The 25,865-nt window shown below is 38.4% G+C and overlaps 3 protein-coding genes across 4 annotated transcripts; 1 reads left to right on the top strand and 2 right to left on the bottom strand.

Annotated features, from left to right (window-relative positions):
• Window positions 1-833: 833 nt before the first annotated feature.
• On the bottom strand, window positions 834-12,051 carry ARPC1B (actin-related protein C1B). 2 transcript variants are annotated; one of them, XM_008791301.6, is made up of 15 exons: window positions 11,655-12,051; window positions 10,693-10,778; window positions 9,805-9,881; window positions 9,591-9,685; window positions 8,759-8,828; window positions 7,443-7,512; window positions 6,526-6,599; window positions 6,400-6,442; window positions 5,607-5,688; window positions 4,698-4,786; window positions 4,517-4,602; window positions 4,066-4,129; window positions 1,411-1,517; window positions 1,254-1,312; window positions 834-1,172 (listed from the first exon to the last, which is right to left on the bottom strand). In XM_008791301.6, the coding sequence occupies exons 1-15, from the start codon at window positions 11,722-11,724 to the stop codon at window positions 1,114-1,116; spliced, it is 1,131 nt and encodes a 376-aa protein (XP_008789523.1). In that variant the 5' UTR covers window positions 11,725-12,051; the 3' UTR covers window positions 834-1,113. The 2 variants fall into 2 exon arrangements, 1 of the variants encoding a protein (XP_008789523.1); XR_003385697.3 differs by lacking the exon at window positions 834-1,172 and having other exon boundaries at window positions 1,270-1,312; window positions 1,411-1,587; window positions 11,655-11,946.
• A 943-nt stretch (window positions 12,052-12,994) lies between these two features.
• LOC103706988 (putative voltage-gated potassium channel subunit beta) lies at window positions 12,995-17,173 on the top strand. The gene is made up of 4 exons (XM_008791302.6): window positions 12,995-13,995; window positions 14,257-14,400; window positions 14,971-15,135; window positions 16,880-17,173. The coding sequence occupies exons 1-4, from the start codon at window positions 13,432-13,434 to the stop codon at window positions 16,991-16,993; spliced, it is 987 nt and encodes a 328-aa protein (XP_008789524.1). The 5' UTR covers window positions 12,995-13,431; the 3' UTR covers window positions 16,994-17,173.
• Window positions 17,174-20,527: 3,354 nt separating this feature from the next.
• LOC103706989 (auxin-responsive protein IAA10) lies at window positions 20,528-23,682 on the bottom strand. Its single transcript, XM_008791303.5, has 5 exons — window positions 23,083-23,682; window positions 21,972-22,294; window positions 21,581-21,683; window positions 21,277-21,338; window positions 20,528-20,901 (listed from the first exon to the last, which is right to left on the bottom strand). The coding sequence occupies exons 1-5, from the start codon at window positions 23,559-23,561 to the stop codon at window positions 20,846-20,848; spliced, it is 1,023 nt and encodes a 340-aa protein (XP_008789525.3). The 5' UTR covers window positions 23,562-23,682; the 3' UTR covers window positions 20,528-20,845.
• Between the last annotated feature and the right edge of the window lie 2,183 nt (window positions 23,683-25,865).

The raw sequence follows: 25,865 nt of genomic DNA, 5'->3' as shown, positions 1-25,865 counted from the left end.
CTTGTAGAACAAGTATACCATTAGGAATGACTGAACTTGACACTAGCCACTGATGGGAGAATTGCTACTACATATGATCATCCCTTTTTCAGGTTGCTCCACATAAAAGGTGGCGTTTTTGGACTCCGTCCCAAGGTCACCATCTGGAATGATCCTCTGGAGAAACTCCAAATCCTACATTTCAAATAATCAATTGCTAAAAGCAGCCTTCAATTTGTAAAACAATATTCTATCAGGGAGTTTCATCCAAGAGAGATGCGCCCCCTCATCCACCCCTCAAAAACCACCCAAAATAAAAACGAAAAAAAGAAGGAAAGAAGAAGTATCAGACAATCATCAATAAATTCTGCGAATTAAGCATTCTTTAGGGCAAGCATTCAAAGAACATCATCTGAGATCTCTTCATCAGGTTCCTAGCTCAACGCACTGCACTTTCAATTAAACAATGAAGTTTTTTCGCATATTCATGCGGTTGTACGGTCATATAAAGATAGTAAGTCTTCTCTTCTGTAGCTTTTTTCACCTAAAAGCAGCCATTTCCAAGACATTAGCTACAATCACACAGGATCCTATCGTTAAGCCTCTGATCCATGTATCCTACATATGTAAGAATAAAATCTATTCCACATCAAAAAAATCTCCCTAGCGTTAAAAGGTGCAATGGGCAGGATAGAAAAAAATGATCGACTTTTAATAGAACAATAAGTTCTATCCTACAATGAGATCTCTCCAATTTTCGATGAGATCTCTCCAATTTTCGATGATGACCTGCGTAGCAGATTGACTTCATGCATTTTCTGGGAAGTTAATAATTGTCAGATAACCCAACAGGATTACAAAAACATGGGAAGAACCCATTCAATTGAAAATAAGTTCTAAACGAGCTGAGAATGATAAGAAGTTGCAGACTAAAAAAATTGCAATATTAGGTACAACTATTTAATATACAATACAAAAGAGGTGAAGGGGTGGTGGGGTGGAGGGTGTTGGTGGGGAATCATTCAAAGTTGGGTTAAGCTTTGAGAAGATCTGCCTGCATCACTACCAAGGATGCTGCAGGGCTGAAGCAAAACTTCCAATGTGATGAATCTTCAATGATAACCAACTTGGGAATTATTGCAGAAGATCAATGTAGTTATCAAGCTCCCAGATCACCAATTTACCATCCAACCCTGCATGAAATAATATAGCATGGATAAAATTTAAGGCAATCACGACCAGGAAAGGTAGGAAGTTTAGATACTTTATCTAACCTGAGGTGCTGAAACGCTTCACAACAGTCTCACCCCCTTTCCTCAGAGGCACGATGCAACTGGAAAAGCCAATGTTTTACATTAAAACATAATCCAAAAAGTTGGCACGTCAAAGATACAGCAAAATGCAACTGTTGCTTTCCACACAGAAACGTACGTTATGCAGTTCTCATGAGCCCCACCGCGAGGTCTTGATGGCTCAACTGTATCATTGCTCGCTCCCTGTTTTGATTGGCCATAAAGCTTCCCAAAGGCTTCAGAGAACTGAGAATAAAATTCCTGTTCTTATTATTTTCTTATTATTCCTGTTCTTGTATGCTGCAATCATAAGCAGCTACAAAGACAATTTTCAAGATATATAATCTTTATAACCAATAAATACATTTAGTTTATATGAAGAAATTTCACAAAACTATAAGAAATTTATTTCACGAAACACACTAGGCCTGAGGATAAGGGTCCTAGTTATAGAACTTTTATCATTTCAAATTGCATCAATGGAAGCACTAGTTTCATAAGCCTTTAAAGCACTTCAAAACATTGAAAATAGGAAACAGATCTGATGACTAACAAGGACCCTTGCACCGAGCACTGAGATGTGCACCCTACCAGCAAAATACTTGCTGGCTAGCGCTATATTATCTTTTATAACGAACTTAATCAGAGCCAAAATACTGACTAATTGGCTGCCACATATAATCCTTAAGCAATTTATATGGTACCAACTTAATTAGAACACACAACAGAAAAGACATCTGAATACAGAAAAGGGCAAGATGGTCACAAAATGAATGCACTAAGAAATACAACTACATTTGTAGGTGAATCTCCAAACCGAGTTTACCTGACTAACATGAATGGCAAAAGAGTAAAATAAGGACATGATCGAACATATACAAGCACACATATATATACATCCCCCTGCCGCCCAAATAAAAAACAACCAAAAAAAAAAAAGAAACACAAAAACACCAGTGCACCCACACAGACCCAAAAAAAATGGAAAAAAAAATCCATGCATATGTTTATTTCAGTCTTAGTTGTATTATGAGTCCATAAGCAGAATAAAATTTAAATGTTCATGTTATATATTTTATTTGTAAATTTTGGTTTTCTACTCTAGATAGACTCCAACCTAAAATGAATTTCTAGTTGATACGTTTCTTGGATAGGTCAAGAGTCAATAAAGGACTTTGAATCTACAGTTCTTTGGGCAATTTTTGGGTTGATTTTTAGGCTAATTTTGGGGTATGTCTTAATGTCCTATTTTGGGTAAGACTATTGTACATACTCCTATTTAACTGATTATTATGATGGGGATAAGTCCAAAACTCATGCAGATTGATTTTAGAATAACCTTTATATCTGAGAATTCATGGGTATCCAAATTTTGTAATTTTTTACTCATTATTTCTTTATTACGTTGGGGAGTCAGTTCAGGAAAGGGCTTAACACATTTTGAGCAATAATATGAATTATTTTCTTAAGATAAAAAGGTTCTACATCTCCAACTCCATAATTTGAAGTAGGAGTAGCAATTGGGTTCGTACAGGTCGGGTCGAATGCAATTCGGGTCAAATATTTGTCAACTTAAATCTAACTTATCTATTAAATGGGTCAAAAATCCAAATTCAAATTTGACCTTTTTTTTATAAACAGGTAACCCAATCCAGTCCACATAACCCATTTAATAAATGGATCAAATCAGGTTAAATAGGCTAAATATGTTTTAAACAGGTTAAATGGGTCTTAAATAAATTCAATAGATCTTAAATGGGCTAAAAGAGTCTTTACGGTCTTAAACAGGTTGGTCATGACCTGAACCAATTATTAAACAGATCAAAATGACTCAAGCGAGTTAGAACTCTAAACTTGATCCTAACTTGCTTAATAAATGAGTTAGGTCAAATCAACCTGTTTACAACCAGAAACATGCATGCAAAACTCGAATCCACTTAAACCAGGTCGACCGTGGGTCAGATTGGCGGGTCGGTCATAAATTGCTGCAGCTAATTTGGAGGTGTGACTATGTCAACCCTAGGTCAAACTACCATAGCATTTTGAAAGTGCAATTCATCCACCCATAAAAACGTGCAACTACACCTGTCTAATCCTTGTTCTACCTGCTAAGGTTTCAGTCAATATTTCCCACAACTCCACTGTGATTCATCCTTTTTAGCTTCTTAACCGTCTTCTCTTCTTGTCTTGTTGGTGGTTTATCTCAACACAGGTGGGATGACATAAATTTCAGCAAACCTCGAGCAAGGTAAATATCCTAAAGAATGATTTCACCAGCCCTTTGCACTGAAGGAAGATCTGAGACTTTAAAATCAACAAGCTACAAATTTGATAGCCAAGCTAGTAAGAGGTAAAAGTGAATGTGATTACTCTGCCTCAAGTTGTTCCAGTTGATTACTCTTCTGAAAGTTTGAATGGTTAAAACATCACAGAAATTTTTTTAATCATAAGGCAAGGGATCAGTTCAACCAGTCACAAGTCAAAATGGAGAGTTCAAAACATTCTATAGTCAATCTAACAACATTTGAATATCCAAAAGGAATAACAAGCACCAAATAGTATCTGAAATCCTCAGATACAAACTATAATATTCATCATTAAGATTGAAAAAATAATTGATAACACATATTTAGACAAAGTTAAATTCTCAAGATCATGTTGCAGATGACAAAAGGGTACACTTTTGCAGAAGATGATGCAATAAGAAATGGATGTTTGCTTAAAAAGGGAAAACTTTCAATATCTTATCAGCATTCCTTATGAGGGAGTAATATCATGTAAATCATGAACAAACCTGTGAACCATACTTCGAGCTTGATTGTGTTGTTTTCTTCTCATCTAAGAATTTGACAAAGCTCCTGTACCACAAAATGATAACATCATTCCAAAAAATCATCTCCTTTTCAATATAGTTTGCACCAAGGACAGCATCATGTGCTATCATATCCAATTCAAAAAATTCTTTTATTTTTTCTGCAACTACATATCAGGATAATATATAAAATATCACAATAGTCATAAAGGACCTGCTAATCATTGACTGATCTTTCTATTATGCATAGATCTGATGTCAAGAAAAATACAAGGAAACTACATTTTTCCTGAAAATAATGAAATACTCAGAAATGGCAAACCCTCCAGATTTCATATCAATGACTCATGATCTGACCTAGAACAAGTGCTCGAAAGGAGATTTCGACATCGAGGTGATAAAAGAAAGTTAATTTCACGAAACTATAGCATACCATAGTCCTGTTTCATCAGCAGCGAAAACCATGGGGTTGTAATCAAATCCCACACCAATTAGCATTCTCTCGGAAACAAAAAGGACCTGAAATATAGTTGGCAGTTGGTGAATAAGTTCAATTCAAACTTTAAGAAACATCTGAGTTGCTGATGTACAAAGTAGAGAAAATGCTGACCCACATCACGGAGAGGCAGATCACGGAAGGCTACAGTTTGTGCAGAAGGAGAAGATTCAACATCCTCGATGAAATAAATCATAGAGTTGTGCCCTAACAGTTAAATCAATATTAGGTCATGTAATGCACATGATTAGAAAAATGAATAGAAAAACTTGGTCGACTACATAATGAACCCCTTGACTATAAAACATTATTAAAAGATCAAACAGTTCGTGCTGCCACTTACTCCTTATTTGATCATACAATCAATAAAAACCTGTTAGATATATCGTAGCCCAGTATACATGAATGGTTGTCATAATCAAATTTCTAGTTTATTTTTACATTATCCTGTAGCTTGGTTAAACATTACTTGCAGGTTGAGGACGTGGGAACGACAAGTGCTTTTTCATTACCAAACATCATACAATTAGAAGTCCTAATAAAATGTTCAGTTTGATTATTATATTGAAATAAATGTCAAAATTTATTGACAAAGAACACCAGTGTCAGGGAAGTTAGATTTGCACTGTGCTGGACCTACACTAGATATGGAATTTATCACCTCACCATTCACATTGTAAGCTGTCATTGCCATTCTCTTCTTTTGACTACACAAATTCTACTGCTTCATAAGCAAGATAATAAAAAGGATCCACAGAGTAGAAGATTAATGCAATTTTTTATGAATGCCCATCATTGTAGACATCTAACAAGTACTGAGTATAAAATGAACACCTTTAGCATTGGAAATATGATTCCAGTTCTCCTCTTAATACTTTTAGAGATCATATAATTTAAAAATATTCATGAAGCAGACAGCAGCAAATCATTAAATAAACTACAATACAACATGATAAAGGGATGGATCATCCTACACAAATACCAAGAAAATATGGAAGAGAGAGGGAGGGGGGGGGGGAGATCTAACCTGCATAAGCTAAGGTATTGCCACTTGGAGACCATTTGACACCAAATGCCCAAGTAAATGAGAGATCAAGTTGTGCAATTTGCTGCTTTGAAACCATACAAACAACATATATAATAAACACCAAATTCAAGAACTATAACTAAAAATATGAAAGAAGTTTATAGGGGACAAGAAAGCAGAATGATGCCAAAGAATAAACATAAACATCCTCTACCAAGGACAAAGTTTCAAATATACAAATGATTTACTTAAAAAATATAGATTAGAAGAAGAAAGAACCAGCAACAAAATCATATCTCTGTGCTTCTATGCAATTATCAAACTCTTAAAAGTTATTAACTTTCAAATTTGAATCTCCCTAAAAGAATTCTATTGGCTCCACCTCTATTCATAGCAAATAGCAAGAGTTTTCCAATTGGAAGAAAAACATATCTCTGCGCTGCTATGCAATTATCAAGCTCTTAAAAGTTATCAAATTTGGACTTTGAATTATCCTAAAGTGAATTCTGTTGGCACCACCTGTAATCATAGCAAATAGCAAGAGTTTTCCAATCAGACGAAAAAGGTGTCAATGAGTAAATGCTTTCAGGCACTGCATTTTATGCAATCTGGTCATGATAGTATCATGTACCAAGATTTGGTCAAAGCAAATTGTAGCGCATGGAAAAGTTTGCTCAAAAGGTGCAAACTCATTATAATTTGATACATTAACACATGAACTAAATTGATTTTTCATCAAATGCGGAAAACACATCATTTAACGTATGTAAAAAAAAAGAGAGATGATACCAACCTCTCCAAATTTTAATTCATTAGAAGAGCCTGCACCAGAATCCCTGCTCACAAGGCGATCAAAGATAAGCCATTTGTATATGTTTCAAAACTTTTAGCTGAATATTCACTAAATATTTATACTAACCTTGGATCTACACCCTTGATGAAAGTTGAAAAAACTCGACACTTACCATCAGTAGATGTTGTTGCAAGAAGAATCTGCAAACAATCAGAAGGGAAACAATGGAAGCCTTAAAAAAAAAATCAGAAGTTGCTCTTGGTTGAAGATTTCAAGCATTACAATTGTTCAATTACTACAAATTAATATAGTAGCAAATAAATGTGCAGTGCATGCACATGTACACATGTAGGTGAAACCAGCCTATTTGACATATAAGTTGAAGCTTCCCCCTTATTCAGTTTGGGACCTGCATTGCTGTTTCATTGGGGCCAATAGAAAGAGGGGAAGGACCACAAAGGTGATCATCATCTACATGCTCATGTAGGTCTAACAGCACAAAATAACTGTGGCAAAAAAAAAAATCATGATTCCCAAATATCAATGATCAGAGCTACATGACGAAAAAGAACAACTCAGAAAAGACCAGCATGCCATTTTTGTGTCGCACTTTGATAGAAAAATCTAGAAGGACCATAATTCCATATACATTGGAAGATAAAGTTAATTTGCAACAGAAAGAAACCAATTCCCAAAAAACACAATATCAAAATATAATTAACATACATCAAGGAATGTAAACATAGGTCTAATCTGATGTTTCTGATTCCTGCTAATGCAATCCCAATCATTAAGTCCTGTACCACTTTTTTGTTACTCAATCCCATTGGACTGTTCATTCCATTAAATTACTTTCGAGCTCCCTTACTTCCTTTCAATGCCACATTATAGTGTGAACAACGCAAAACTAAGTGTTAAGTGTAAGTATATACTTGACTGTATCATACAGTATATATGTGCAAATTAGATATGGTCATAGTACACAATTACAACTGATGGTAAAACATGTAATCTGATATGAGAAAAAACAGAAAGAAACTCACGTTGTTAGGATGCCAAGCAACACCTGTAACAGAAGAATTATGCTTTTTCCTGATAAGCTTACTAACCCACCTGAAGGAAAAGGCAGTATCTAGAATAAGAAATAAATTCAGAAAAGAATTATATCAGGAAACTAAACTTGAACATCTGACTAATTCAGTGAATTAGATGACTAAGTGACCAACAGTCTTTAGTGAAAAATTTATTGAAACTTAAAAATCTAAGAGTATGCAAGCAAGGAAGAACTACAGCATTTCAGTTTTCTGAGTGAACCTTTTACAACATGCATATTGACAGGGAAATATTTTAGGAAAAGAAATCCAATATCCAGAATAGTTTACAGGAGCAACAAAAAAAGTCATCATACACCAAGAGTTAAGATATAATCTAGCACACTGCAGCAAGGTTTTAATAATAATGTATTAGAAAATTTAGCACATGCCCAATAAATTTTTAATGCATATGGTTATATCATTTTAGCAGAGGTAGACATAAGACAAGAGGAACAGGGAATAGCAGAAATAGAAAGAAGAAAGGAAAAGATAGGGCAGAAGGGACCGGAAGAGAAGGAAGAGGAAGGAGGGAGAGAGGGAGGAAGGGGTGGGAGGGAGGGAGAAGCTAACGGAATAGTTGGAGGGTCTCCGTGGATTATAGTTGGCTGGTCATGACAAAAGAAAAAAGTGGTCGGAGAACAATCAGATTATGGTTTTATTCTATTGTAATAAATAAATAAATAATAAAACTAACTTAGAAACCACAGAACTTATGTAGGATAAGATCTCCTTCACTTTAATTAAGTTATTCCATATCCAATATATGATGTCACATCCCTCCTTAAGAAGGCATAAATAACAAAATACTAAAAAAAGCACAAAGCATAACGAAATTCAACTAACAAGGCATAACTACTTGTTGTTTTGCTCACAATATTATCAGGTGAAGTTAGCTCAGATTGCTTCCCAGACCAACTAGCCAACCCTTGGCTTGACATTATTGAAAAATTTTCTGTCAACCATTTTTAACAGATTTTGTGTCCAAAGCATCGAGAAAGGGGACCAAAACCAAAATTCACCCCAAGTCCCACTACTGAGAGTGAATTAATAGACATCAAATGATTGATATCCATTGCAGATACAAAATTTTTCTGTATTACAATTATTTTCTAAACCGCTAGCTTCATTTATACATATATACCAGAAAACCACTAAAAAGGGGCAATCTTGTGAAACATTGCTATCTCTAAAAAGTTTTTCAGTTGATTGATCTGATTGTTGAATAGAAAAAGTAAGAAGCATGGAACTGAAAGAAAGCAAGTTACCAGTTATTCTCTTGCTCATAGTAACATACACAAACAGTTTTGGCCCCACTTCCAACAGCAAACTTGTTTTCTGGAAAATACATCAATGAGTTAATTGAAGCGTTAGAAAAGGAAAAAACATGTTCTGTTTTAACAAGCATCTCTTGACAAATCAACTCAGAAAAAATCAGGACACTGATAATGCTATTTATAAAGTGATTGAAGTAACATATTTTGTTGCAATGCGCATTTCCTATCAAACCTATTTAGTTTCGAACCAAATCACAACTTCCATTATTTATAAAGTGATAATTACATACACAACAAGTCAGTCCAATTTATTTGGTGTTGACCATTGAAAAAGTAGCAGCCAAATCTTCTAAAATAAACAGTGACCATTTAATAGCTTCTCACTTCTTTAATCCACGTCTGCAAACGTCTTCCTCTTTTTAAACTCAACCATTTAATGCTCGTCTTTACTATAGGTGTCACTAAACAGCAGAATACACAGCAATACCATCATAAGCAGTTCTTATGATGGTATAGCAATGCACTGTCACAACCTCAGCAAATAATTTATCCATAGAAAATGCAAGCCCAGGGCTTAACATTGATACCATGATCGGTTTAATTCAGTGGTGAAGAATAAAGAAATAGTTAGCAAATATAAGTTATTGAGATTGATTGAGAAAGTGCAAGACATCAGGCCTTTGGAAAGAGAACAGAAATATAATATCTATTAAGATTCAGGAAAGCCATTCGCCAGATCAGTGAGTACACAAAAAGGGTTAAAAGTTCACATATATAACAACACGAGCAGAAAAATTCATATACGCTATCTCTGCTCTGATACCTTTAGGACTCCACTGAACACAAAGAGCAGCTCGGTTTAGCCTGAGAATGACAAGGGTAGGTACCCATTCAGAAGCTTCTTGGTTCCAAACATACCTGAAAAGAAGACCATCAAAAATAGACCAAACCTGAAACTGTTAGTCATAACTCACCATAGTAAATCTGACTGTCTTAACAAAGAAACAAACAACATTAGTGGAAAACTAGATACTTACGAATTCCGGTCATGTGAAACCGTTACTATTTTATTGGATCTGATGCTCCAATCTATTCCGGATATGATTTGGTCGTGCTGTGAGATACAGATTTTAAGGAGCAACAAATATTATGTTATTAATGAATAGTGAACAAACCAGTTCAGGTCTACACAGAAGCACAAATAAATAAGCACCAGAATATCCTATATAAGTAGTTAGACTTGGGCAGCTTATTCATCTAGCTGCTAAAATTTTCTCAATTTTGGGGTACTTTTGCCTGCCTTGACTTTAAAATCATGTGTTAGAACATATGGAGGTCAATTCATAAGGTATACAAGTTATGGACTCTGTCTATAGAAAGAAAATAGTAAAATGAAGTAAAATAATGTTTCAATTAAATATGAAGATTATGCATATTATCTACTATGAAGCGAACGAAGATTCATGATTATGCCAGCAGTGCCATTCCACACTTCTTGGACCTGGCACTTTTTTTAGCAACTTCCATCCCTTTTCTATATGTATGATTTTAGCCGTTTAATATGCATGTGCCTTGTGAGGAGAAAGCTATATCGTGTCACTTCTTATGCATCATGTATATTCTGATATGTTTTACATACATAGTTACATCATTATGTATGCATATAACTTGATAAAAACAAAAGCGGAACTTGGAATATGAGAACAAGCAAGAACTGTAGATAGTATCCACTATCTTAAATATTTCATATAACAATAGGTTTCCTCATTATATAAGACCGCCTAAAAATGCTTGGTTGCTGCTTGAAGTTATATAATTTCAACAGAAAAAAGAGTGAAAAATCCAATATGTAGCACCACCTATGTGAAAAAACTATACATCATGAAAAATTGAAAAACTAATAGAGCAAATACTGATAACGATACCTTGTAAAGAACATGCAGTTTCTCCCACCTGTCTTTAATGAATTTATAAATGTGTACTTCATTATTGTTTGGGCACAATGCAACCACTGCAAAAAAGAGAATGCTAATGTATCACTGGCTTGAAAATATTATAAAGTAAAATGCAACTGTTGAGATCACCATCATGACCTATCATCACTTATCATCATTAGAAAACAAAGAATTAAAAATATATCTGTCGTAGAAAGCCATTGAAACACTTCGCTTTAAATAACAACACGTGAAAATTCAGGGAAAGAAAAAAAGTAAATTTATGATTTGGATAGCTGATCCAAATGCAATCTTAAAAAGTTTGATATGCCACCTGCTGCCCCTTCGACTTTTGTTTCTTTCCCAGTTTATTGTTTCCCCATCCCTGCTTTACTGTGGTTTGCTTTTTTTTTTTTTTTGCTAAGGAGGATATATCATACTGTGGTTTGCTTTTGGGGAATGACTATTTCCCACCCAATATCTGCTATTCCTTTAATTTTCCCCTAGAATATACGGATTCTAAAAAGGAAAAAAATAACGAATTCTTCTCTTGATTTCTTGGAATCAAAAACCCATTGATCCATCAAACGAAAAAGAATCTTGATGTCATTCAACAGACTGAACATACCCAATAGAATGTAAATAAGCGAATCAATCAACTCGCATAGCAACGCAAAATTATCACATGAAAACATAGCACATTCACCGTCCAATTTGACGGACAATAATACGCTCCGCTTCATCGTCATCACAATTAACATGCATTAAAGAACGATTGAAAGATTGCAACTAAGAAAGGAACGATTGAGAGACAGAAAGACCAAAAAAATTCTCACGGCATGGATCCGAATCTAGTAACGACTCCAAGATCAAAAAACTGGGCTCGCCGGGGAGGATTCCAAGAGTTGTAGGGGCAAGAAAAGAGAAAGAGGCTCGGGGAAAAGAGAGATTACTCGTCTGATCCGGGCTCCAGGCATGGCAAGTAATGCTCTGCGCGAACTGATGGACCGCGACCGCCGCCATGAGTCTCGCCGCCTCCCCTCCTACTCTTCTTCTTCGCCTTGTTTTCTTCCCCCTAGGTTTCAAAGGAGGAAACGGTGGGATGGTATGGGATGGGATTCTCCTCCAAACTAGGGAAAAGCAGACGGGAAATTGGGGAAAAGTTTGGGAGAAGGGAACCGACGAGTGGAGGACAAGGGAAAGGAAAGCAGCAGAGGACCAAACAAGAGTAATTGAGGCGGAAAGCGAGATATTTCGATTTCTTCGGCACTTTTATATTTAACCCCCAGATGCGCGTTGCATTCTCCCCGTCGAGGTGACCACCGTCCTGAATAGTAACTGATCAATGGCGGAATGTCCATGTCTATGTCCTTCTAATTAATAAATTGGTCGCTTGGCTCTTAAACTACTAGAATGCGGTGAATAGGGTTTGCAAAAATAAAATTAAAAATAACAAATGCATTTTAATTAGGATGGGAGTAAGGCATGAATCGGGTCTAAGAGGGGTAATCAAATTAGATCAGACTACAATACTACATACAAGTCTGATAGAATAAAGAATTATTAAAAATCTATCAATCCAATTTGATAATTTATTAAATAGATATAAATTTATATTTAATGGATGGAGGTGAAAAATGGAGTGGTCTTTCAGGCTAAGCATGTATTCAGAGAGACTAATAAGATCGCAGACTGGGTGGCTGTTTACGTGGTCTGACACTTTGAGGACATCTTGTGGGCCGGAAAGGATAAGTTGTCTAAAACACTCTTTAACCTATTATTTTTTAATTTTATTGGACGTATCCGTAAATATATGAAACATCTATTTCGGCAAAAAAATTAATATTTAAATTTAACTATTTTATTAAATAAGTAATTTAATATCTACTCTACAATGAAATTATATGGATTAAGTATTGGACCTCAAAAAATTATACCTCGAGTTTTATGCTGGGTTTTAGACTTCAAAAAATTCAAAGAGAGACCTTTTTTCGTAATTTATTTTATATTGGTATTTGGGCGAGAGAGTCATCTATTTAAGATTTTTGGCCATGAAATGAAAGGTCTAGATTGTTTATGTTTATGATTCAGCCAAATGCAAGCATGGCATTTACCAAGGTGCGGATTGGCTGTGCCAGCAACTCCCCCTGGGCCCTGGGTAACAATTCTCGCGGTAATCAGCACGCATCTCAAAGCATCCGCTTACCGTAGGGGGAATCAAATGCATGCTAGCTGGCAGCTTTAACCTGAGTTCTACCTTTCCCACGCTACCATCTTTATCGCGGAAATGAACAGGGACTCCAACATTCGCGCACCCAAGACGAAGACTCAGAAGGCCTCGAGCAGGGTTCGTTTCAGGGGCCGTTTTGCAGGTTTCTCAATCAATGGTCTTCCGTTCTCTCTCGGCTCAGCTCCGCGGCCCGGCGGAAATAGAGAGCTTCCTTTCAGGAAGCTTGCTCCCATGGTATCGGCGCGAATCTCAAATCTCACCGTGCATGGCATCCCACCCCACATTTGCAAACGTTGTGTTCTAGTGCCCTGCGAGTCCGATCCACCACCTGTCCCTTCGGTGTGCCGTGTTCGGTTCCCAGCCACCGCCTTTGCCCCCGGCTTCCCCACAAGCGCTTGTTTCAAACGCATAAAAAAAAAAAAAAAAAAAAAACTCCACCGGAGTTCGGAGCCTCGTCTCGGCCTGAGAGACGGACGGAGAGGGAGGGAGAGACGACGACGATGCAGTACAGGAATCTGGGGCGATCGGGGCTGAAGGTGAGCCAATTATCGTACGGAACATGGGTGAGCTTCGGGAACCAGCTGGATGTGAAGGAAGCCAAGGCCCTCTTCCAATGCTGCCGCGACCATGGCGTCAACTTCTTCGACAACGCCGAGGTCTACGCCAACGGCCGCGCCGAGGAGATCATGGGCCAGGCCTTCCGCGAGCTCGGGTGGCGCCGCTCCGACCTGGTGGTCTCCACCAAGATCTTCTGGGGCGGCCTCGGCCCCAACGACAAGGGCCTCTCCAGGAAGCACATCGTGGAGGGCACGCGGGCGTCGCTGCGCCGTCTCGACATGGACTACGTGGACGTGATCTACTGCCACCGCCCCGACGCGGCCACGCCCATCGAGGAGACCGTGCGGGCGATGAACCACGTCATCGACAGGGGCTGGGCCTTCTACTGGGGCACCAGCGAGTGGTCCGCGCAGCAGATCACCGAGGCCTGGGCCGTCGCCGATCGCCTCGACCTCGTCGGACCCATCGTCGAGCAGCCCGAGTACAATCTTCTCTCCCGTCACAAGGTCGCGTTTCCGAGAAACCATCGGACTTGTTTTCCGATCTAGGGAACTTCTTCTTGTTCTTCTTCCATTACTAGCTAGCGGGATCCAAGATTAGGATGCGATCTGGATTAATTTCATTCGTCGTTAAAGATTTCGAAAATAAAGAGCGGTCGCGGAACTTATTCGAGTCTCTTTATTATTCAAATTGAATAAAAAGACCATGACTTTGATTGCAATGTTGATTAATCCTCAATGTAGTAAGCTTCGTATAATTTGTTGCAGGTTGAGGTCGAATTCCTACCTCTTTACAGCGCCTATGGCCTGGGTCTTACTACATGGAGCCCGCTAGCTTCTGGGGTGCTGACTGGCAAATACAGCAAAGGGAACATACCGCCTGATAGTCGATTTGCCTTAGAAAACTACAAGGTAATCCCGAGTCTTTCACAGCTACATTAAAGTTGCCCATTGTTATAAACTTTCTTTAAGTGGTACTCTATTACGGTAATGGCTGTAATTCATAAACTAAGTCAAGGATTTGAATATGGTTTCATATAACTAGGAACTTCCATATCATTGCGTTTCAGATGACAGTTTGAAATATATCAGATCTTGGTTTTCTTCTTTTCTAATTTCATGAATTCTAGGAAACGGCATTGGTGGGATCATCAGAAAAGGGATACATTTATTTGCTAGTAATCTTTTGGTGACTTTTGGAAAGATGGATGCACTTTTGGAAGCAATTGGTGCATAATTGTGGAACAAAACCCATGATGCAGATTCTGCGTTTTTAGAATAATCAGTTTCTTGATTTGCATTCTAGTGTTTGTATCCCCAAATTAAGAATACTTTGTCTTTTTACTGTTGTAATGCTCATTTCATCGTGGCAAAGTTTCATTCATGTTGATTGGCTCTGTGCAGAAGTTACTGATAGAAAGTCCTAGATTTTGTAGTTAGTGAAAAGCTACTAAAGCCCAATTGGTATGTTGTGCTTTGCAGAATCTGGCAAGCAGATCATTGGTAGATGATGTGCTTAGAAAAGTGAACGGACTGAAACCAATTGCCGATGAGCTAGGTGTACCTTTATCTCAGCTTGCAATTGCTTGGTGTGCATCAAATCCGAATGTTTCATCAGTAATTACTGGTGCTACTAAGGAGAGTCAGGTACATATTATCGACTACATCCAGTTTGCACAATTAAGCTAACATATCTTGACACCGAGTGTTGATATTGATTTCCTTTATTCTAGAGTTTTATATTATAACTTTGTTTCTCGTTTCGCCAAACATGAATCCTTATACTGGAACCTGTCTTACTTCGACTATCTCTGTCTCTTTCCAATGACTTGAAAAGCCAGTTGATAAATACTTAAATTATTACTGGAAAAAAAGGAGCACTACAATAATGTCAAATTATGCAATATTAATACATGTTAAATTGTATTAGATCTGTTATGGATATATAATCCTTTTTAATGTTTACTCTATACTTGAACAAAGCATCTTGTAGATAATTATATGGCTCACAAAATGCACAACATATAAGAAAAAAATTGTGATAAACAAACTTAGGCCCAAGCAAGGATAACTGAATATGAAAATTTAATGAACACAAGCAACCATTTCGAATACTCTTTATGGAGACAGTACTCCTCTTGTTTCATGCCAATACCAAAATAAGATATGTCTTAATCACTGTAATTATATCATATCATTATCATGGTATTTTTTAGGACAAAAATTATCTAAATTTTTATGGTGCTGTATTGAGCAATATGTAGGAAAAATCCTTTGTTTATCATCGTGGAAGAAGGAGAAGCAAAGATATCAAAAGATATAATTGAGCAAGACTTTGTTATGGGAAAAATGAAACATGTGTTTCTGGGTGGCCGTGTTCTGAAAGCATATATAACAAGCCATTGAGCTAAAGAATGATGGAAGAGTAGATGATACATTATGACTGAACTAGATCACTGGCATTTAGGGATGTTGACAGTATAATTGCTCGAAGAAGGCTGCAAAAGCTTTAGGCAGGTGCTGGGGTGAGAGTGATATTTCAACACTTGGGGGCATCCCAGGTGGATTTCTTGGATACAAGGGCAGAGTTTAGTAAAACAGATCAAGCAGATATAGATATAATGGTGTTGATGTGTGGGAGAACTAGGATTCTACAGCAGAAAAAAAATAAGTACTGAGGCGAAATCTGGGAGCTATCATCAAAAAAAAGAAAAGAGCAGTGAATAAAAGCAGGCTGAGGGAGCGATGAATACAGGGGCTTGCTTGCAGAATTTTGACTTTGATCATCTACTATGGTTTGAAGGGGCTTTGCTTGCAGAATTACCTCCAGACTAGTTACTTTTTAAAATTATTGTAGTCTTCAGTGTGATATTGCTGAATGGCGGATTAAAACCATTTTAAAAAAACATAGCTTATAATTAATGGCTTGGATGTGGCATAACTTATAATTTAAAAAAAAAACATATTGTCCAATTTAACATAGCTTTATAGTCTATGGCTGATCAGGTAGCATGATAACATGCAATGAGTACTCAAGGAGGCTCTGCAAAGAGGAGCCTGTGTTTCTGTAGGTGGGTGAAAAAACATGTGGTGTCCGAAATGTTTACTGAAAGCAATGCATACCATCTTTAGGTATTAATTAACAAATATGGTGTGTTTGTGTTTACCATGTCTTGCATGTGTTCTGCATGTATGAATACCTATTCATACAAATACCCTAGATAATCACCAGTCATCTCTTTTTGCCTCATTCTTGCTCTTAGTTAGCAAGAGAGCTTTTGGAAAGGCAGTGATAACCATCTAGTCTGTGAATACCTTAATATTCACGTTTCCTTTATGCTTTTTCTTTCATTTCACTATTTTTGAAATTTTCATTTTGTCACTACTACAGATAAAAGAGAACATGAAAGCTCTCGACGTCATTCCTCTTTTGACACCTGATGTGATCGAGAAGATTGAGGCAGTTATTCAAACCAAGCCCAAGCGTCCAGAATCATACAGGTAAATCCACAACAAGATCTGGTAGACACTGTTTTACTTTTGCTTCGTTTGAGAATGTGTCGAGCCCGGGAATGTTTATTCTGTTGTGATCGGTCTTGTTGAGCTTATCAAAAACATTGGGTTTGCATCACGGACATTATGACATTTTTATCGTAGTTGAAGACATGGTTTGAGATTATTTCTATGATGGAGGTTTCTGAATTTTCATGTTTTGCTGCTGTGCATTATATTGTTGTGCTATCATGTAATCTTTGTGGCGTGTGATTATTCCAAGGTAAGGTGATAAAAGTTGGCTAATTCTATTGTGCTGATGATTGTTTTCATATTGAGATAAAGAATTAGCCTACTTGATTCTTGCAAGATCAAACTCTAATAAATACTGTCAGTTGAAGGCTGCCGGATCTCTAGATAGCTGATGACTTTTTGCAGCACTAGTGAATCTTCTCTGCCCCCATGTGGTACAGTATAAATTTTAATCCTGTGCCATTTAAATGTGCAAAGTTGTAATGAATGTTGTCCAAATTGAATCCTATTTGAGCTCTATGTGAATGAAGGAAGCCTTATTAATTTATGCTAAACATTACGAGGGTCATCTATTGCTTAGCCTGCATCTTGAGTAATTGTAGTCTTGGTTCTTTTGAGTTTTTGTCTCTGTCAAGCGCTCTCCTTGTATTAATCTTTGTTGTCTTGCATGACCAACAGACATCATAGCCTATCTTCTGGCCTTTATTTGTGTTGAGAACTTGCTCTCTGCATCTCTTGGTCTTTATATGACAAATTTCCAACTTCTTTCTTTTTAGTCACCATTTCCTCATTCAGAGGGCTGTCCTTCCCATCATCGTATCACCAATCTGAAAGTTCTGAGACATTTTAGTCTTACCAAGTCTTGGGTGTTGTCTAACTATTTTTATGTCTGAACATTTAAGATACCCGTTTAGAAGGTTCTTTGTGGTTTCTGCACCGAAGCGGTACTATGCATCTCCTCTATACTCTTTGGAAGGATATGCATTCCTGCTCTAAAATTTCATGGTACAGCTTGAGGTGACTTGGAACCAGGGTTTAAGCAATCCTTCATTCTCATCTATATGAGTTGATTTAGCTCGAGCCCTGACTTGGCTGAAGGGCCTAGGGTTAAGAATGATAGTGCTGTACTGGCTTATTAATACCCTTTATTTTTCTGTAGAGCCCAATTTTTTGCAAAGATTATCTTTGATGGGCTTGTAATGTGCCTGAAAACTTTTCAATGTCTGTTTATGTTCTTTCTATTTTAAGAATTCAGTCTGCATGGTAACCAGTCTTGATTCCTAATCTTTGGTAGAATTATTGCTGATTTACATTCATTTGTTTAGGCGTACTAAACCTTCGTCTTTCTTTTTTAAGTTCTGAATTGGTAATTGTGAGCCTATTGCCCCAACTCACAATTAACGAACCTTAATGATTTGTTTCCTAGTACATGCAAAAGCTAGGATTTGTTTGTTTATGTACCAGACACTTGTTCTCAATCGCTGGCCATATTTGGAGTTCTACTTGATTCCTCCCACTCTGTCGGTATAATTAGTAGCTGTTTTTGTTGCTGCTGTAAGTGATTGGAGCTAAACCTAGATCTGCTTTTGAGCTTAGATCTTCTTAGATCATAAACGCTTGAACTAAGATCTGCTTGGGAGCTTGGTTTGAGATACCTTCTCTGTCTTAAGGAAAAAAGAACGATACCTTTTTAGTTTGATGCCTCGTGCTTAGTGCAACTTGGCATAGTTTCAACTTTTGGCAGGTTCTTTGATTTGCTTGAATTACGTTAGGCCTGGGGTCCCAACTGTGCTTAGGCAGTGTTCAATGAAAACCAGTCTCAGCACCCAAACTAGTGCGCATTAGCTAAGCCAATCCAATGTTGGTTCCTTCATTTCGGATATGTTTCTAGGCTGGCATAATTGGCATTCGTGCCTCCTCTTCATCCTCCATCGCGCATCCCCTTCTCCAATGCCTGAAGAGCGCAGAGGGCTGCTGAAAGGGTGGCAGAGCATCGTAGGAGGTTTTGAAGGCACTTTGCAACCGAGGCGCTCATTGATGCCAACTCGTAAGAGGAGTGTTACCATTTAAGCCGGCTGCTTGAACTCCTCTAATTCTCTAAGGGCTTGTTTGGTTCATGCGAAGCATTTTTCCTCATAGAAATATGATTCCTATGAAGCAGATTTCTGCAAAGAGGATGTCTGAAAAAGTACTTTTGATATGTTTGGTTGATCATGGTAAAGTGACAGATTTTCAAAGTACTTATGTTCGGTTGACCATTCATTTTTCTGAGAAAGTTATATATAATTTCTATTATATTCTTAATAAAAATTAGATCTTTAATGCTTTGAATCAAATAAAAAAATAAAAATATTTTAATTTTCAGCTTATGGAAAAATAACTTTTGCATGTTTCTCATGGAAAATACTTTCTTATGAAACGTGAGAATCATATAGAAGGAATACAACTTTTTCGTTTCTCTCATTTGAAAATTTCAATCAAATAAGAGGCATTTCTTTACTTTTTCGTTGACCACACTTTCTCTTCTTCTTTTTTCCACGAACTAAACAAGCTCTAAGGTTTGACCAGCCATGGAGTATTCAAGGAAACAAAACAATGTTTGTCAGAAAGCTGCTTTGATTCAATGAAAATGCCATGCCGTGCCGTTGCTATGCTGGGGCCCTCCGTCTCTTGCAGGAATACTACTCGCTTTGCATATAAGGAGAAGAAAGTCAGGGCCACATTTCGATACTATGACAGAAGTGTCCAAAAATTTGCAGGCTGCTCCTCGTGCTGGTCTTTGTCATGTGGATGCTCTGGTTTTACATGTCTGGCTCTGGCTTCAGAGGCGCCCAGTTGAGACGGATCCATCTGCTATCTAACCTTGGGCACGGATGAAACGTTGTCCTCGTACCAAATGAAACAGCCCCAGGCTCGTTCTGGCACGGCCGTACCTAAATCCATGTTTGGGCCAGCTCGTTAGTCAAACTAGGCAATGTTGAGGCACCCGACTCTGATCTGAGAGCGCATTTGGGTCGCAATCGGAATTGAAATTAGAACCAAAATGAATTGAAATGAGAATTAAAATAGCTTTAACCCTAACACGCTCGGAATGGATTGAAATGAAAATCAAAATAGCTTCGCCCACAGAACTGGAACCCTACAAAACATGCCCAGCCAGAAGATTGGCTCTTTGTTTGCCAACCAAATGTTGGAGTATGCTTTTGCTATTCCAAAAGCCGTGTACCCGAAATGTATCAACTGGAACAAGCCACTCAAAGCATAGCAGAGCTCAAGCAGAGACAGCCATGTTTCCAGATCCATTCAGAGGCACAAAGATTCCAAAGTACATGCATCTTCTATAGACATGCATCTGAGCCGCGGAAACATATTGGAAAGCCCCTGAAATGAAACTTGTACAAAGAAGAGAAATTTCTGATATAGGTGTAATTAAAAGATCCATCTAACCAATGCCTGAAGCATACATCAAAAAAATAACGGTAAGCATCCAAAACCATCTATTATTTCACTGGGATATGTGAAACGCATAAACTATTTCATCCCTCAAATATTGAAGCAACAGAGACAGAAATATTTACAGTATTGGAGGCACCGTTCATATACCCTGTCATACCTAGCATATCGGTATACCTAGCAAACCACCCAGGAAAAGGGGTAACCGACCAGAAAAAGGGGCTTGGAAGGGCAAAATTAACAAATGGATAGGGGTCATCTAGGCTTGGCCCAAAAACAAAAGCAAAAAAGAAAAGACCTCGTTCTTAACTCTAGTTTTTTTACTTTTGCTCTTCTTTTTCTCTATATACTCAACAGCAGCTGTCCTTTCATCTCCTTTTCAAGGCTTGCTTCGTATTAACCCACAAGATTTGTTGGAGGATTGGAACCTTGGAGCTGCAAGGAAATCAGGTCAGAGTTAAAGATATCAATAAGGAGTAGTTATTCTATGCAAAACTTCACAACTGTGATCTAATTCTAAAGGGAAACCGCAAAGGGGCCATGTTGGTCAGCCCCCTCAGACTTGAGGTCTTTCAATTGGATGACCATGGCCATGACAAGTAGTTCATTTTCGAATATCCCAAGCAGAACTATGTCTATAGAAAGCTTTGACGGTATAAAGATATCGTGCTAGCAAAGGCACATCAAAGTCTAATGCCATATATAATGGTCTGGATTGGTTTGAATCTAGTTATGCTCTTTATATATAACTATGAGAATACTAGAATGCTTGCACCTGGCTTTCCTAAGCTGATCACAAAGCTCACTTACCAAGCCCGCTGGCATCAGAGGTCCTCATGATTCTAAGTCTCTTGACAGTGTCCAAGAACATTCTGCAGTCAATACGCAAATCAGAATTAGAGAGTTAACGTCTTGTGCAATTGTAGGAATATTGGTGTAAGAGCTATGTATGTATGAATCATAGCCCAAGCACCCTATGCACTTTACTCTACAGAAACGGCGCATCATCATGCAAACATCAAGTGCAAGTAGGCTGCCATTAAGTAAATCGATTTATGATGCTGCCTTAGCTCATCTCTTGTAAGTACAAATGTGGAATGAGAAGAATGCCTACCCCCAAGGGACATCTCCAACCAGCATCCAGTCTCCATCCCTGTCTTCGTAAGTAAGAGCGAATTCAGAAGAGCCATCCAACAACATTGAGGCCTTCACACCATCTGCCATCATCCACTTTGACCAAATCATATTTCCATCCATGTCAACATTACCAAATTACCTAGTAAACAATAGGACTATGGAAACAATGGAGTTATAACTGCTTATTAATCTTATGCGCGATCCAGAATAAAGGCTTTTATTTTTCCAACTACAGTAATGCATCTTAAAATTTTTCAGCTAATGTGATTTTTAGATATATACGGCAGCCTCAGAGAACATGGCCACAGAGATATTGATTCAACTACAGCTAAAGCAAAACCAAGGGAATTTAGGAGGCTGAAACTTACGGGCGGAGGTACTGAGGACCATGGTGGGTTTGTGAAACATGAGCTCCAGAGATAGTGCAAGGGTTTCATAAGACGGATGAGCATTGAGATCCACCTTCCTCCCAATGGGATCTCCATCCATGTTCACCTTAACAAAGCGAGAGCTCACAGCAGCCCTCCCATTGCGAGCCTGATCGTTATTCACCTTGGCTTCCTTCATGCTGGTGTCGTTGCTGTTGCTCTTCTTGGGGGCGGCAGCATCAGTCTGAGAGGTGTTATCTTTCGATTGGTTGAACAAGCTGTTCATCCTGAATGCCCTTATAGGTGGCCATCCCACCACCTGACTGCTTCCAGAGGAAAATTATTTGAATCAAAGAAAAAAAAAATGGTAAATATTCATCCAAATATTCAGCAATTTATGCCTACCATGTCTTCATCTTTCATTTATTTTTCCTTTTTACCTTCATTTTCTTTTTTCTTTTGATTGGCATATCTCTGCTATTACCAGCTTAGATGCATTATTCTCCCAACCTTTTTTGTTGTTGTTAAGCATAACGTAATTAAGAATAAGAGCGTCACTTTTTCCTTGAGTTCACACAATGTAGTTAAACATATCAAGAGGTTCGGAGTAGTAATAAAGCTGCCTTATTTGGAGAGGAAGCAGAGAAAATAATCAAAAGAAAACTGCAGCGAGAAGAAAAACTCAAGAAAAAAATAAACAACAAAAAGAGATAAAAGCTAAGCAGTCATTAGAAAATTGATAAAACAGCAAGTGCAGAGCATTAAAAAAAAAAGGCTAAGGATAATTAGCTAGAACCTGAGAACCAGCAACTTCATGGATCACAATGAAAGAAAGAGGATAAAGCCAAAAAAAAAATAATAATAACAAAAAATGGAGAAAATTCACCAAAAAAAAAAGAAAAACATCATGTAGCAGAATACAAAATCGTAACCATTCTTTTTTCTATATATAAAATCTCAAACACGGGCAAAATCCAGAAGCATTTGAAGGTAAGAAGCAGAGAGAAGTATAAACAAAAATAAAAAGAAAACCGGACGAAGGTTACCTAAAAAACCATTTGGAGGGGAATGAAACAGAGCAGGCTAACCAAAGAGAGAGTCTAACGCTCACCTGGGTGGGTGACTGGGTCCGACGACATCCGGAGAAACGGAGTCCGCGGCCCTCTTAGTGCCGGCGACGGCGACGCCGCCGCCGCTCGCTCCACCACCCAAAGCAGCGGAGGAGGAGGAAACGGAGGAGGTAGAGGACGACCTCGGCGACGCACGGGGCACCAGAGAAGGGAAGTCCTTGGCGGTCAGAATTCTGCAACACTGCTCCCACGGCTTAGCCACCCCCGCCGCCGCCTTGCCACCACCGCCGCCGCCGACCTTCTTCGCCCCCAGGCTCAAACCTAGCTCCAGGTCCTCCTCCTCCTCCTCCTCCCCTCTCTCGTCCCTGCCCTCCGCATCCTCCTCCTCCACGGCAGGGTCCGAGGAGGCCGCCCCCGAGAGTCCCACGTAGTCCTTCTCCACCACCACCACCACCACGTCCGCCGCCGACGTCGACCCCGACGAAGCTACTCCTTCGTTGAAACCGCTAACAACTTTCATCTCTGACTCTCTCTCTCTCTCTCTCTCTGTTGGTGTCGTAGAAGTCTTCTTTCTGGGGCCTTAATAAGGGTAGCAGCAGAAAGAGCGGTGACGGGAACCGAGGGTGGTTTCAGCGCCGAGACCCCTTTTAAGCAGAGACGGTTTGGGAAGTCGTGTTTGAGTGAAAAGATGGGTGTCGCGAGGAAAAGGCGAGCCAGCCAAAAGTAAGGATACGGCGAACATGAGACCGTTGTCACTGTGGGCGTGGGACTGGGTACGTGACCAAGTGGTGCCTCTAATTAATGAACATATATATATATATATATATCTTGTATCCTCTACTGGGTTTGCTTTTGGAATCGGACCTACTCCGTATAAGAGGAAATATAATGATAAAGATTGGGTTAACCAGTGGTGGGACGACACCAGCTCGACCGGGCAAGTGGTCGTGCAAGTGGCGGTCCCGATCAAAAAGGTTCCGAAGGTTAATTTTTCCTTTTTTTAGGGAGACAAAGCTAAGCGAAAGTAAGATGCTGTCTGTCCAGCGCAGGGGGAGAACGAGGAAATGTTGGCTACAAGGCTCGTACAATCTAACATATAATATTTTTTTTCCCTCCGTTTAGTTTTTACAGAAAAAATACACATATATATTTGGTGCACCCACGTTACGAAACACCCAAATCGTGTTTGTTTGAGCTCGCGCCCGTCTTCATGCAAGCCTCACATTCTAAGGGTGCGCGAGCGGGTGCTGATGAAGCGGGCGCATCGGTTTTGTTACGGACATCGTTAGATTCTTCGTAGAATTATTAGGGGTGGCAAAATATGACCCGACCCGCCAATCCGATCCGTGTTCGACCCGCCATAAACAGATTTGGGTTTGGCCTAAACAGGTTCGGGTCGTAAACAGGTCGACTCGTTTAACCTGTTTATTAATTGGGTCGGATACGGGTTTTAGATGTCTGACCCGTTTAAACCGTTTAACCCGTTTAACTGTTGGGCAGGTTAAACGGGTCTAAACAGGTTAAACGGGTCTAAACAGGTTAAACGGGTCTAAACAGGTCGGGTTGGGCAGGTTAAACAGGTTGGGTTGGACAGATTAAACAGGTCTAAACAGGTTAAACGGGTCAGGTTGGGCAAACAGGTTAAACAGGTCGGGTCGGGTTGGGTAAACAGGTTACCTGTTTATTAAACAGGTTAAACGGATCAGGTCGAATTACCTGTTTAATAAACAGGTCAGGTTCAGGTTTGTAATTCCTGACCCGTTTAATAAACAGGTCGGATTCAGATTTATAGTTTTCTGATCCGACCTGTATTTGACCCGACCTGTTTATGCCTGACCCGATCCGATTGCCACCCTTAAGAATTATTGAACACATGTCGCACGACATATTAATCCTGCACCGACGATCAGAGTGATAGCTTTTTTTACCAAAAAAAAAAAAAAAATCCTGGCGGAGATTGAATTCGGCAGACATAACCTTATTAAATGTAACATTTTATGGGAGCCCTACCTTCTTTTATACCTTTTAAGAGCAGGTCATGACAGCTCTCTCGACCATCTTGTTGATTAGCCAATTAATTAAACTCTAAATCTCCACCAAATCTCTCCTTGCTCCCAAGTGTGATTGTAACCAACTAGCCATCGACATGTTTCATTCTAGTGCATAATCTTCAGGCACATATATATGTGCTGGCATTTAATTATTTATGTATTGTCTGCATTTGATATCTATATTTTATATGATACAGCTTGTGATTGCACTTTTTCTTTTTTTTTTTCGTGCTTGTGTTGTATAATTTAGGATACCATTCTTAAATGAAGTTATGAGAAACCAATAACCGTAAAGAAAAACATTGGGTTCCTACTTGACTCCAAGTGAGCCCTTCATTACTACCATCCCATGTCTCTCAAATTATAAATGAGAACTCACTTTGTTATCATTTTAGGTCATCTTTTACATCCACCTATTGCTAATAAATTGGCATCTAGAATGTTAACTTCATTTCATTCATGTTATATATAATTATCTATTTAGTATTAAGCTCTTGTTGAGATCATAGATTATGGTGAAGGTTGGACTCTACCAATTGAACAAATCGACACCCTCCCTTTACATCCACCTACCTTTTGCCTCGTTGATGATCGCAAAACCATCTACTCTTTTATATGAACTTATTGATATTGGCATTGCATAAGTTTAATTTCTAATTATAGTCGTCCGATTTTAATTATTTACATGCATCTATATATTCTAAATGATAGTGTAAATAATAAGAAAAGTCACAGATACATTTAAATTTTCAATTTATGCGATCATTTGGACC

The sequence above is a fragment of the Phoenix dactylifera genome, chromosome 10, assembly GCF_051530095.1.
Source record: "Phoenix dactylifera cultivar Ajwa chromosome 10, Ajwa_hap1_PhDact_Kaust_v1.1, whole genome shotgun sequence".
In the NCBI taxonomy this organism is placed as follows: domain Eukaryota; kingdom Viridiplantae; phylum Streptophyta; class Magnoliopsida; order Arecales; family Arecaceae; genus Phoenix; species Phoenix dactylifera.
Note: the sequence above shows the minus strand (reverse complement) of the source record. Positions and strands in the feature narration are given on the sequence as shown.

Excerpts from the sequence above, each read along its gene's own strand:
- ARPC1B (XM_008791301.6), bottom strand. The coding sequence starts at position 11,724 with ATGGCGGCGGTCGCGGTCCATCAGTTCGCGCAGAGCATTACTTGCCAT. Across the intron at positions 4,787-5,606 it reads CAATACCTTAGCTTATGCAG|GGCACAACTCTATGATTTAT; the intron begins GTTAGATCTCCC and ends TTTAACTGTTAG. Across the intron at positions 1,518-4,065 it reads GCTCGAAGTATGGTTCACAG|TTCTCTGAAGCCTTTGGGAA; the intron begins GTTTGTTCATGA and ends TTTTATTCTCAG.
- LOC103706988 (XM_008791302.6), top strand. The coding sequence starts at position 13,432 with ATGCAGTACAGGAATCTGGGGCGATCGGGGCTGAAGGTGAGCCAATTA. Across the intron at positions 13,996-14,256 it reads ATCTTCTCTCCCGTCACAAG|GTTGAGGTCGAATTCCTACC; the intron begins GTCGCGTTTCCG and ends AATTTGTTGCAG. Across the intron at positions 14,401-14,970 it reads TTGCCTTAGAAAACTACAAG|AATCTGGCAAGCAGATCATT; the intron begins GTAATCCCGAGT and ends TGTGCTTTGCAG.
- LOC103706989 (XM_008791303.5), bottom strand. The coding sequence starts at position 23,561 with ATGAAAGTTGTTAGCGGTTTCAACGAAGGAGTAGCTTCGTCGGGGTCG. Across the intron at positions 22,295-23,082 it reads GGACCCAGTCACCCACCCAG|TCAGGTGGTGGGATGGCCAC; the intron begins GTGAGCGTTAGA and ends CTCTGGAAGCAG. Across the intron at positions 20,902-21,276 it reads CTCTGATGCCAGCGGGCTTG|CTCCAAGGTTCCAATCCTCC; the intron begins GTAAGTGAGCTT and ends ATTTCCTTGCAG.